The sequence below is a fragment of the Triticum urartu genome, chromosome 5 (genome assembly GCF_003073215.2).
Source record: "Triticum urartu cultivar G1812 chromosome 5, Tu2.1, whole genome shotgun sequence".
Classification (NCBI taxonomy): domain Eukaryota; kingdom Viridiplantae; phylum Streptophyta; class Magnoliopsida; order Poales; family Poaceae; genus Triticum; species Triticum urartu.
This window is the reverse complement of record NC_053026.1, coordinates 648,762,324-648,774,862: the sequence shown is the minus strand read 5'-3', so window position 1 is coordinate 648,774,862 and position 12,539 is coordinate 648,762,324. Positions and strand designations below refer to the sequence as shown.

General features: G+C 44.4%; 1 protein-coding gene across 1 annotated transcript; it reads left to right on the top strand.

Annotated features, from left to right (window-relative positions):
• The first annotated feature begins 382 nt into the window (after nt 1–382).
• LOC125506465 (pyridoxine/pyridoxamine 5'-phosphate oxidase 2-like) lies at nt 383–2,121 on the top strand. Its single transcript, XM_048671274.1, has 7 exons — nt 383–574; nt 661–710; nt 792–849; nt 961–993; nt 1,094–1,189; nt 1,509–1,676; nt 1,806–2,121. The coding sequence occupies exons 1-7, from the start codon at nt 464–466 to the stop codon at nt 1,905–1,907; spliced, it is 618 nt and encodes a 205-aa protein (XP_048527231.1). The 5' UTR covers nt 383–463; the 3' UTR covers nt 1,908–2,121.
• The last annotated feature ends 10,418 nt before the right edge of the window (nt 2,122–12,539 follow it).

The following is a 12,539-nucleotide window of genomic DNA, read 5'->3' as shown; positions in this document are numbered from 1 at the left end:
TGAACAAGGGAAAAGAAAGGCAGGCTCAGCTCGACCCATCTGGCCCATGAACGTGCCGGAAAGAAAAATCGGACATGTACGTTGTTTTAGTACCATCTCGTTAGCAGCGGCTTGTGCAAACTGAAAGCGTAAATTCACGGGAAGAAAGCGTATTGTGACGGTGAACCCACGGAGTCAATCCGTATTTTATTATTAGGGATTAGGGATAGAAGGGATAGATTGGGTTAGGAGCGTGCGGTATTTTTTTTCCTCCTTTGCAATCGTACGAGCTCTTTTTATTTTTTTTATTAGTGTTGCATAAGGCACCTCCCGTTAACTGTCACTGGCCCGTGGGCCCGGCGGGACATCGCCCGGGAGATCCTAGCCGCTCATCCGCGCTAATCTCCCCGCCCAGCATCAACCAGCGTCAAGCGAACATTCAGTGCGAGTGAGGCGAGACGGCAGGAGGCGGCGACAGGCAGAGATGGCCGGCGGTGGCGCCGCCGCGTCGACGCTCTCGAGCCCATGGAGGTTGCTGCTGCAGCGAGCGCTGGACACCAACGCGCACCTCAAGCACTCCACCTTCTTCCAGCTCGTACGCTCCCATCCCCCGTCCCCCTCCCCATCCCCTTCTTTTGGGGAGAAAAACTTGATACCCTAACGGACGGTCCGTCGTTTCAGGCCACGGTGGGCGGCGGCGGCAGGCCGGCGAACCGCACCGTCGTGTTCAGGTGCCGGCCTTGCTGGGAGTAGCTCCCTGCCCTCCCCCTCCATCTCTTACCGGTTTTGACCTGGAATTTTGGTCTTGCTAGGGGCTTCCAAGAACACTGCGACAAGATTCAGATTAATACGGATGCGCGGAGCAACAAGGTTGCTTCCACTAATCCCGTGCTTTTCTAACCTTGTTATATATACATAGTTCTTTTCTTGCTGCTCGCTGATTCCCTTGCTGGTTTGGTTGTGCGAATTGCGAACGAACAGATTGGTGAGATCAAGGAGTGGCCCCTCGGCGAGGTAGGGGATGTGAAGAATTTGCAGAATTGCGTATCACCATTTTAAGCATCACAAGTGCCGACTTCTCGCAGAGGAATGCCTGATATTCAATGTCTTGCAGATATGCTGGTATTTCACCGATTCATGGGAACAATTTCGTATCAGCGGCATCATAGATGTGATCGATGGTTCCTGTCCCGATCCTGCCAAGCTCCAGGTTAGAGCTGAGTACAGTCTGCTTTGTGCTCTGCGTAGTGGAGGTGTCTTGCATATGAAATGATATCTGTAATTGAAGATTTGGTTTTGCACAAAACTGAACATAACTGTTCTAGTAGCTAGTTTACTTCGGTATAGTTTCTCACACACAGGGTTTGATCATCTCATTGAGATATGACGGCTTAACATGGTATTAATGTCTCCACAACTTTCATCTTTCAAAGCTTTTGGTGATGCTTAGAAGCAGCACAGCTGCATTCATTGATATTAAGTGCTCTTTTATAATCCTTTTGCTCAACATTGGTTGTTTTATCGCACAGCAACGAGAGAAAGCTTGGTTCGCCAGTTCAGTAAAGTCAAGATTGCAATACTTAGGACCATCTCCAGGGGTCCCCGTCGCAAATGATGACCACGTTACGGATGTTCATCTCGATCCGTCAGCTGGCCCAGTTGATGCCTATTGTCTTCTGACTCTTGATCCAGAAAAGGTTAGGTTAAGTTATCTTATCGCTATATCGGTATCTGCCTTTATACTTTAAAATACAGAATGAGTTATACTTATTGCAGATTCATATGCCTCTATCGTGTTGCTTAATACTGTTGATTTTCTTATTCAGGTTGATTACGTGAACCTGAAAAGTAATCAGAGATTGATGTTCACAAGAACCCAGGAAGGAGATGAGTCCAGTGATTGGATGGCCAAAAAAGTTAGCCCATAATTATCTTTTGTTATAGAGGGTGAACATAAAGGTGTTATTAACTAGTACTCTCTCCGTTCTAAAATAGATGACCCAATTTTATACCAACTTTGTACTAAAGTTAGTACAAAATTAAGTCATCTGTTTTGGAACAGAGGGAGTACAACTGATTTTATTGTGGATTTTCCATTGCAAGGAACTGCCTTCATTCCTCAATATATTTTCTAGCCCATCAGAATGCATGTTTGGCAGAGCACCCATGGATTACTTGTACTGGAGAATTGAGCTGTCTGCTTTTCCTGCATTACAGTCCTCTGTGAACATACCGCATATCGTTGGTGAGCCGCATATCGTGGAATGGTTCAAAGGCCAGGAAATACATCGAATCATTCTACATTTATGGCTGTGATTACGATAATATTACGCACACAAACTAGATTGGGCACTCACAATCCCTCTTGATGTGACGTGACCTTGGTGGGTTCCATGCCATGTCAGCATGTCATGTTGACCATCAGGTCAAGGACACCAGTGTGGATATGACCGGTTTGCGCTGTCAGATCAACCCCAACGCGTTGATCCAAACAGACGACAATTTTATCAGTTTTTTGTCCGTTGGGTCGGCCCGGCGGACACCAATGTCTGCTTCCGCATTTGGGTCGGCGCATGCGTCCAACACTGGCATGACCTAATTTTTAGTTCACGTGAAAATAGAACACAAATATTTCAAAAATAGAAAAACATTAAGTAAACATTATTGCCGGCCACAAAGGCCGGCGAGAGTCCATGCGTCCAAATTACATTGACTAAAACATTAATTAAGATTAAACTAGGAGGCGGCGTGTTGCCCTAGGAGTCCTCCTCGTCGACGTCGGGGCCGGTGAAGTCGATCAGCGTCGGCGTCGGGCCGGCCCAAGGGAACGTCGTGTTCCAGAGCCTGGCGATGTCATCTGCCGGAGGCTGTGCCGTTGCCGGCTAGGCACGGCGTGCCTCCTCCTCGGCGTCATGCTCTAGCTGCTCGAGGTACTCGCCCTCGCGGCGCTCCTCGGCCAGCCTTCGCTGGCGCCATTGCTCAAGGTAGGCCGCCTCCATCGCCCCATCCAGATTGCCGGCTCGCTGACCCACTCATGCACCACCCCGGTCCAGGAGTAGCGCTCGATGGGGGTCAGCTCCGGCTCGGCCTTGGCTGAAGACGGTGGGGCTAGCGACGGCACAACGCAATCGCCGGCTGCGGACAACGCCATGGCCCCCGCCATGTGCGCCTCGTACGCCTCCTCCTCCTCCTCCTCCCTACACCATGCCCTCCTCCTCATTCTCCTGGAGGACAGCCGCCAGGGCCGCCTGGTAGGCGACCTCCGCCGCCTGGTCCTCGTGGCAAATGACGAGGGGCGTCGGCGGGGAGCCATGCGAGATGCCGCGAACGCCGCGCCGCCTGGGCTCCTCGTGCTCGAAGGCGAACCAATGGGCCCAATAGGGCGAGTCGACGTCGTAGGCGGAGTCGCGGTGCTGCTTCGGCGTCAGCAGCGCCCTCGTCGACCGTGGCGCCGAAGGGGTGGCTAGGGTTGCCGTCGACGGGGGAGCAGAGGGTGGCGAGATGGAGACGGGGGGCTTCTGGAGCGGATGAGGACGCCACCCCCTCGCATGCTCGGATTAAAAAAGGCCAACCGCCGTCGCTGACGCGTGGGCCTGAGGTGGGCGGTCATCATAAATTAAGCTGACCGCGGTAGTTGAACAGCCGCCAGGTGAGGACGCGGTGGACATCGAGAAATAAAGGCGCGCGAGGCGTCCGCTTCGCGTCCGCGCCGACACATTTCTGTCGTAAATTTGGGTCGGCGCGGACATGAAGCGGACGCGTTTTGCGAATGGGTCGACGCGTTGGGTCTCTAGTTTTTTTCATGCCGACCCAAACGGACAACGGCTGACGAAATGGGTACCTGCGTTGGAGTTGCTCTCAGAACCAGAACCATCACATCCGGAGCGCGGGAATACCTCATGCCCATGGACCTGCAGCGCGGGAACCAATTCCAACATGCAGCTCGGTTCAAATTCTTTTGACACTTCTCAGAGACCAAGATGGTGTTGGTCACCTCGGATGTATTTCGATGTCAAGATTTGACTGCAAAGGGATTCTTTCATCGAACCAGGTTCATGACCGGCGGTTGAAGATGAAGGCAACTTGAATGAGCCGGTTGAAGATGAAGGCAACTCGAATGAGCCGAGGAGAGTCCAAACTTGAAAACTGGTTCATGGGCTACTGATGGTGTCCTGGCTAGGGGGCCTCTCACCATGTTGACTCCAGGCTTGATGGGTCGGGCTGAGTATCCCATGACGGTTCCGACCTGGGCCACATCAGGTGGCTCATGATGTATAGTCAGAAAGTTTCAAAAGACCTCTCACCATGTTGGATCTGTGGAGCACTTTGCCTCCTGGTACGTAGCTAACTAGGATCTTGTAACTCTAGAATCCCCGGTACGTATATAAACCAAGGGGCCAAGCTTATAAAAAACAAGTTACAATCTCGTGATAGTTTACCTGTACTCTATACCCACTCCAACGCAATAAATGCAAGCAAGATGTTGTGTATTATTTGCTTGGAGCCCGAACCTGGATAAAAGTAAAACCTTATGTCATTGTTGCCATCCCTCTTAGACCCTTAGCTTAGGATATTCTACCTCAAGAGATGTCGGTTTAGGTTCCATCACTTTCCCCATGTCTTTCGCCTCGGCCCGACCAGATTGTGCTCCCCTCTTGGCACTCTAAGCGGGGATACATTGATCTAGTTGGGGGTTGGAGCCGTGGCCACGTGGCAGATGTGTCTCGTGATGTTCGTGACACCTAAACTGATCAGATTATTCTCAAATATACTCATACTAGCTGACAAGATAGAAGCGCTCAAACGAATGAGCATGGCTTAGATGGTAAGATTTCTCTTGATGGAATTAAATCCATCGGGATTCAAATCCTAGACTCGATTTTTCAGACTTTTCAGTGATGTGCGTTTAATGAAAAGAGACATTCTCTACGAGACATCTGTTGTGACTTTGTGAACTTCAAGATATGACGGCAGCCTAGTATGTTGAAGGTGTGCACACAGAGGTGATTATATGAAGCATGCCTTGGTGTACCAATTGGAATACTATTCATGACTACCTTATTCCTCAACATTCTGCTTTTGTTTATCCCTCTTTAGTTAAAGATCTTTAGATGACAGAAGCTAGGTCTTGGAATCATCAGCTCATCTGCCAACTTTTTAGGGAACCTCTTGCTTCTCAAATCATTAATACCAATATTATTCAGGATGATAATGAAGATCTTCTTTGTTGGCCTTTAGCTCCCAATGGTACCTGTTCTCCTAAACATGCTTATAAAATTTGTTTACAGGACATTCATGCTCATCCTAGAATAGCTCCTACTCAAGTCGCCACTACTTTAAAAAACTTTCTTAAAGTGCTGTGGAAAAACAATTCCATGTTCCCTAAAATCAAAACTTTCGCTTGGCGTCTTCTTAGTAAAGCTCTGCCTACTGGTATGAGAGCAGGTAAATTTTCCAGTCATATTTCTCAAATTTGTTCTAGATGTGCGCATCACGAAGACGATTTCCATCTTTTTTTCCTTTGTCACTTTGCTAGAGCTGCCTGGTTTGCGCACCCTTGGTTTATTAGATCCGACACTCTGGTTCATAATCATGATTCTCTCCTTTCAGCCATTACTTCTTTTCTTAATTCTGGTCATCCTTTTGCTTCTATGCAAAATATTTTCAATTTTTTATGGTGCATTTGGAAAGCAAGGAATGAGCTCCTTTTTGAGCGCAGGGAAGTACACCCTAACAGGATTCACATCATGGTTGCAAATACAAAATGCGCGTTGCAGGCTGAGGCACTGGCGTCGGGACAAGTGTACAACAGTTTTTCAGACAGTTTGAATAATAAACAACATATACCTCTGCAGGGTACAACTATTAAGTCTGATCTCATCATTAAAGGGACTAAAATTTATTCTGATGCGGCCTTTCGATCTTCAAAAATTCCAGGTATTATGAGGGGACAGGTTGGTACAGGTATTGGAATTTACTTTTCTATTCCCATTGATCATGGTGAGCTTAATATTCAGATTCAGGCATCTGCCCCTGTAACCACAGATCCTACTCATGCAGAAGCCAAGGCTCTTTCTTGTGCTGCTCTTATTGCAAACAAATTGAATGTGCAGCAACCTACTTTTTTCACTGATTGTCTTCCTCTCGCTTCTGCTGCTGCTTCTAAGACCATTTCCCACCCTGCTACACCTTGGAATATCAGGAATGAATTAGCCTCTTTTAATAGCATTTATTCTATTCTAAATGCTCAGGTGTTCCACATTTCCAGGAATATAAATGGAGTGGCTCACAATCTTGCACAACAGGTATACCAGGCTTCAGATCAGCCACTGATGATTTGCTCTACAAGATCTCATGACACAAACCTCTGTCCTGTTGCGGCTTCTCTAGCTCAATTCTCTGGCACAGGGTTCCAACTACACAAGGTGTATTGCTACTAAAAACATCACTCAAACCAAGGGTCCTCCTGCCTGCAAGAATAGCTGGACTCTGGTGTTACCACAAGCATATGACAACACATCTCTACCGGCACTGGTGGTCTTTTCTTTAAGCTGCAGTTCATCTGGTTGATTAGTTTTCAACCTATCTTTGCTTCTCCATTGCAGCCTCTTTTTCGGGCTCTGTCTCTTATTCTTCAGTCTGTTGCCCCTGTAACTTGTAATGACCCCATAAGCTGTCAATGGAAATTTGGGCACCTTTCAGGTGCCTTGCTTTGTTCAAAAAAAAAGGGGTGATTATATGTGAGCGTATGTGGACATCTGTCATTGTACTTGTTAAAAAAAACATAGAAGCGCTCGAAGTAAAACAACCAGATAACCACGTTTAATAATAATAATAATAAAAGAATAAAAAAGTAAGCAGCAGAGCAGGAGCGGGATGACGGCCGGCGGAGAAAGAAAGCTCGGCGACGGCGGCGCACCTACATGCACACCTTCTCCATAGTCTATCTAGTGTTCCGTTGTTTTCCTCCATAGTCTATCTTCTCCCATGGCGCCCCCCTTCCCCCACCTTCCAAATGGCGCCCCATTCCCCTGCTGTGTCCTGTTCTTCCTCCTCTCCGTCGCCTCTCCAACGGCCATGACACCTCTCTCCCCGCCCCCCCTAATGCCAATCGGGAAGGAAACTGTACTAGGCCTACCGGCCTGCTTTCCCTCTTCTCCGGCGTCTCCTTCGGCTCCGCTTCTCCAGATCTCCAGATCAACCAAGAGGACCAAGTCCTCTTCGCTAGGTACTAAGGTCTTAGGTCCCTGCTTATTTGATTATCTACCACCTGTACTTTCTGCTGCTTCTTTTGGAAGCGAACTGGTCTCTGGTTGAATGAATGTTACCGATGCATTCGGTACAACTCCTCTGTGGTTCGTGATGCTGTTAGATGATTTCTGTTTCTATCAGGCCAAATTGCTTTTGCTGTAAAATGAATTATTATATGCATTAACTTGTCCGTGTTGCCAGCCACTTCATGGAGGATGCAATTTCCTGAATCTTTCGAACTGTTTACAAGCCACTAGTAAATGTGTACGTGCAATGCACGTTGATATTAGGTAATATATTAATTACACGTAAATATTAGGCAGAATATTATTTGCGTATTAATTATGTGATTAGCATTGGCATTAATATTTGGTATGATATTAACTGCACACTAAACGTGTTGAACGCTCATCATTGAAGCAATCTGAGTCGTTGGATTGATCTGATTGATTTGACGGCCGGGGTTTGTTGGATCTGCCCCTTTAAGTCTTTTTATATTGGTATAGATATAGATGTAATATGCTGACAACTGCTATTGCTTTGTTGCTATTGCACAACACCAGGATTTTTACCTTTTTACATTTACATTATCTGACATATTTTCCAAAGAAATGGCTGCAATAACAAACAAATGCCAACTGAAACGGTAGTTGATGTTAGGAATTAATTAATTAGGTTAATTAACTATTAATCACTGCTATCTCAGTGCCACTTTTGGCAACTGCCTCCTTTTGTAACCGCCTTGTAAACTGGGTATAAATACCCCAATCTTCAATCAATAGAATAACTGTTCATCTATTATTCTCTCTGCTCTCTCTTTTTATCTTTACACGTTATCAGCACCTTGCCCTAACAGAGCGATTAGGCCAGACCTCCTCGACGCCTCGCGCGATTCCCAGCGCTGCCGGCCTTATCTCGCGCGGCGGACTGCAGCATTGAGTCTTGGCGCGGATGGCGACATTAGTCACGGCGGCGCCAACGTCTGCCCCTGTACTCGCGATGTCGACTCCATCCAGCGCGCACGGCTTCAGCATAGGAGAATTTCAGTCGCTGCCGATTCGATCAACCAGGAATCAATAGACATGCTTCTGCAAAAGAGGAAAACTGGATCAGGAGATTCTTCTATTTGTTTTTGTCTTCTTGCAATCAATCAAGGATCTAATAACAAGTATTGTTTTTGCAAATTGCTTCATCCGGCGTATGCTCGTGGTGAGATGGATTGATCGCTACTCAAACAGAAAGAGGAAGGAATTCTCAATCAAGAAGAAAAGAAGAATCAGAATCAAGAACAAGGCTAGAAGATGAGGAACAAACTCCAACAAACTTGTTCTTCGCATTTTTTTCTCTCTTCATCGTCCACTATGACGATCTCGTCGCCCATCGCAACTATCAGCAACAAAACATCCAGAGAAAACAGAGAAAAGAAGGGAAGAAGCCCCAGCGAGCGTACCTCGACGTTTGGCGAGGACGGCGTCCTCCACCTCTCCGAAGCAGCATCCGATGCGGCGCTCCTCCCTCAGGCGGAGCACGACCACGGCGCGGCGCGCAGCCCTCCCTCGGACGCGGCTCCCAAGCCGATGGCACAGGTGGCAATCGGCCGGAGCGCGCGCTGTAGCACGGCCCACTCCCTGCAGCGCGATGGAGATGGCCCCCGGCCGGCACAGGACGGGAGCAAACGCGATGTGTCGCGGCAACGCGGCGGTGATCATCGACCGGCACGCGGCAGTGCGGTCCCCAACCCGGGCGGAGGCAGCCCACGGGGCGCAAGGCGGAACGCACTGCACGCGGCATCATCGGTAACCATGGCCAGAACACACGTACAGGAAGGAATCAATTGATTCCAATCCATTCCACGCAGGCACAGGAAGGAAAGAAATTGACTCCTATCCACACACGCACGGGATGTGGATTTGGGGAATACGCAGTTTTGCGTTTCCCTCCTTTCTGTATTTATTATTAATCGAAAGGCCCTGCGCTTCTTGTTAATCCCTCAGGCTTAACATTTCTTTTTGCAGATTTCTGTCAAATGTCTGTTCAAGCATAAAAGTTTTTATGCCTGTACATAAACCTATGCTCAGGTCATTGTCAGTAGTGTAATATATACCCTCAGGTTCTTCTGCATTACATTTTGATCTTATGAATGAATATTCTAGACCTATTTTCTAGAACATTATTAGTGCAACAACTGTGTCACAAAATGTCTTGCACATCTTGACAAGAAAAGAGAAGTATCATGAAATGTCATACTCAACATGACTAGTATAAAATTTATTTATGAATCACAAGGTATTGATGGCATCTACTGCATGGTTTGCAGATTATCCATCATTACTGTGAGGTCTACATCTTGTGATTTCATAAGATGACTACCTTCAACGTGCTCTTCGAAATATTAAATGTGACTACCCAAAAAAATTTTATTTGTGAATCACAAGGTATTGATGGCATCTACTGCAAAATTTTCTAGATTATCCATTACTACTGTGAGGTCTACATCATGTCGTGATGACATATGACTACCTTCAAAGTGATTTTCCAAAATATAGCATAACATAAGGTAATAGAGATATGAACATCTACTGACAAAAGTCGGACTATGTTTTTCTATTACTGCGAGATCTACACCGCATCTGGTGATTTATCTTCAAAGTGTTATCCTATATAAATTGAGGTCTACACATATGAGTGTATAGCATCAGCTATCTAAAAGAAAATGCTCCTCTGAAGCAATTGTTGTTGTTCACTAAAATTATTTACTCCTACTCCAAGAAGTAAATTAAATAATGCGTGATCATTTCATGTAACACATGACTATTCTATTGATAGCTAAATATGCACATATGCATTTTATATGTCACCAACTTCACTTAGTTCTCAAACTAAGTATATAATGGATAAATATTTATTCAAAAACCTCAAGTCTATCGCAGCTAACAACTCTGTTACTTATTCAACTTCAAGTTGAGATCCCTTGATCAAATTTTCCCTATATACAGATTCAGTTGAAAAGCCCTTAATGCACTTTACCTCCTCTTAAGATGGTACTACCATTTTTATGATCAAGAAACATGAATTTTCTTAAAATCATCAGATTCACCCAATAGGTGATATACCATAATTTAAAATTCTTGTTAGTACCGAGAATACTATGCAAGTTAGTGGTCACAAAATTGAACCATGAGGGATTCGAAGTAAAGTGGAGGCTAATAGACAACTAAAGACAAAAATATCTCTTAATAGGAATCGGTCATTTTAAGATGATCAAAAGACAACCCTCAAGTTTGTCAAATGTGTGGTTATATAAATATTGTATCTATGATTACCAAACCCTCAAACATATGGTCAAAACACACCACAAATTTATTAAAAGGCCAATAAGTTCAATGGGATAAATTTGAAAATTTGCAAATAATAACCAAATTCTGGAAAAGGATTGTTCTCGGAATCTTCATCAGAAGGAGGACAAAAATCTAGTGCAGAAAATGGAGGATGAACTCATTTGCATTCAGTAATATCGGAGACCTCAGGTAATCTCCTAATTATCCCAACATATTATTAGCCTATACTTGTAGTACTACATGTAGTAAAATGTCCAATATCATATCCCTTGGATACAATATTCTATAAATTTGAATGTATGTTTGAATTCATACTCAATATTGCTACGTACACAATGATTTTCTAAGCATCAATAAATTAAATATTAGGCTTGATAGCCTTAGCCATCCTGGTTTGGGGATGATTAGAAAATTGTTGACAATTCGGTTGGTCACAACTTAACAAGTTGCAAAATATTTCCCATATCATCAGATTATATGTGCACCACATGTGCCATAGGGGAAATTTGTTTTAAGGAGCTCTCACCTTAAAATTCTAAATGAGCCACTTATTCTTTCTTGAACACATTCAAAAATATGTGTGGAACGTTAATCCATTATCTAGGGTGATTTAGACACTTCATGGTACTCATATACACATTCATAAAATGTTTTTAAGTGTCTCTTATCACACACAACCATGCATGATCTTACTAAATAAATTTCTCAACATATTAAAGTAAGAGTAAATTCTCCTGAAAACAGGATCTATAAACCCATTTGAATGAACAATGTTGTTGAACTCATTCAATGAGCATTTTTTTGCATTAAGTATTTTCTGTGCATACCCAGAATGGTTTAGCTAAATTTCTTATCAAAGAGAGTTAAATGAATTACATGACCACTTTTAAAGAATTGTAAACTTACCAGCCTCTTGCTGGACACATACGACCTTACACACCGTAAGTATGATCTAAATCATACCGATTGCATGTCATACTACTTTCTCCTTGTAGTTACTACGTGGAAATCAACAAAGTATTTCCCATCTGCGATAATTCGGTTACATACCGATATCACCACTCCAGCGTACATCAATGGGCACTCACAAAAATTAGGGATCTATGTGAGGAATAACAATTTAATCGTCAATCAAAATTATTCATAGCCCGTAAGCTGATTGCATCAGCAATAAGGATATTTTTCGACATTATGGGGAGATAAGTACCACAAAGAATGCCGAGAAATAAATTAGAAATGTTATTGACATTCAATCCTTATATCCACGTATTCAAAGAATCTGAACTAGAAGTTTAGAGAATCATATATTTGCAACACATTGCAAATCTGCCACATACATTTACTGATGACAAGGTGTTACTAAATTCTATATTCCTGCAGTAAAGTGTCAGAAGAGTGAAGGTACCTGATAAATCACTCTTCTCCCCAAATGAGAGCAAGAGGGGGAGAAAATCTGACAATACGAGATATAACTTCTCATATGCTTCCGCGGAAACAGAGGAAATCACATCCTCAACTAGTAAATGTAATTCAACATCAAGTTGAAAGACACCTCACTGGATGCTCATCATCCAATGCCCGGCATAAATGTGCACAAATGTTTTGGTGCCGGGACATCGAAACACCTTGACTCCATTTGTTGTAGGAAATCACAAGGAGCTAAAAAGGAGTAAATATTTAATCCACAAACTTCAATGATTCCATCAGAATCATATAAACTAAAGACTACATTTGTCGACATATATTTCTTATCAAACTGCTAAAACCTTTTGGGCCCAGAACCAAAATCCATGGTAGAGTGCCTCTTGCACTCATATTGGTTCACATAAAAGGAAGCAAGTAATGAAGAATAGCACTCGCTCTGCAAACGAGTGGTATTTACTGCAGTAATACCTACTCCTCATAAGTATCTTCCACATGAAATACTAAAAACTTCTCATTCATAGACAAAGTCAATGAGGTGGTGAGAAA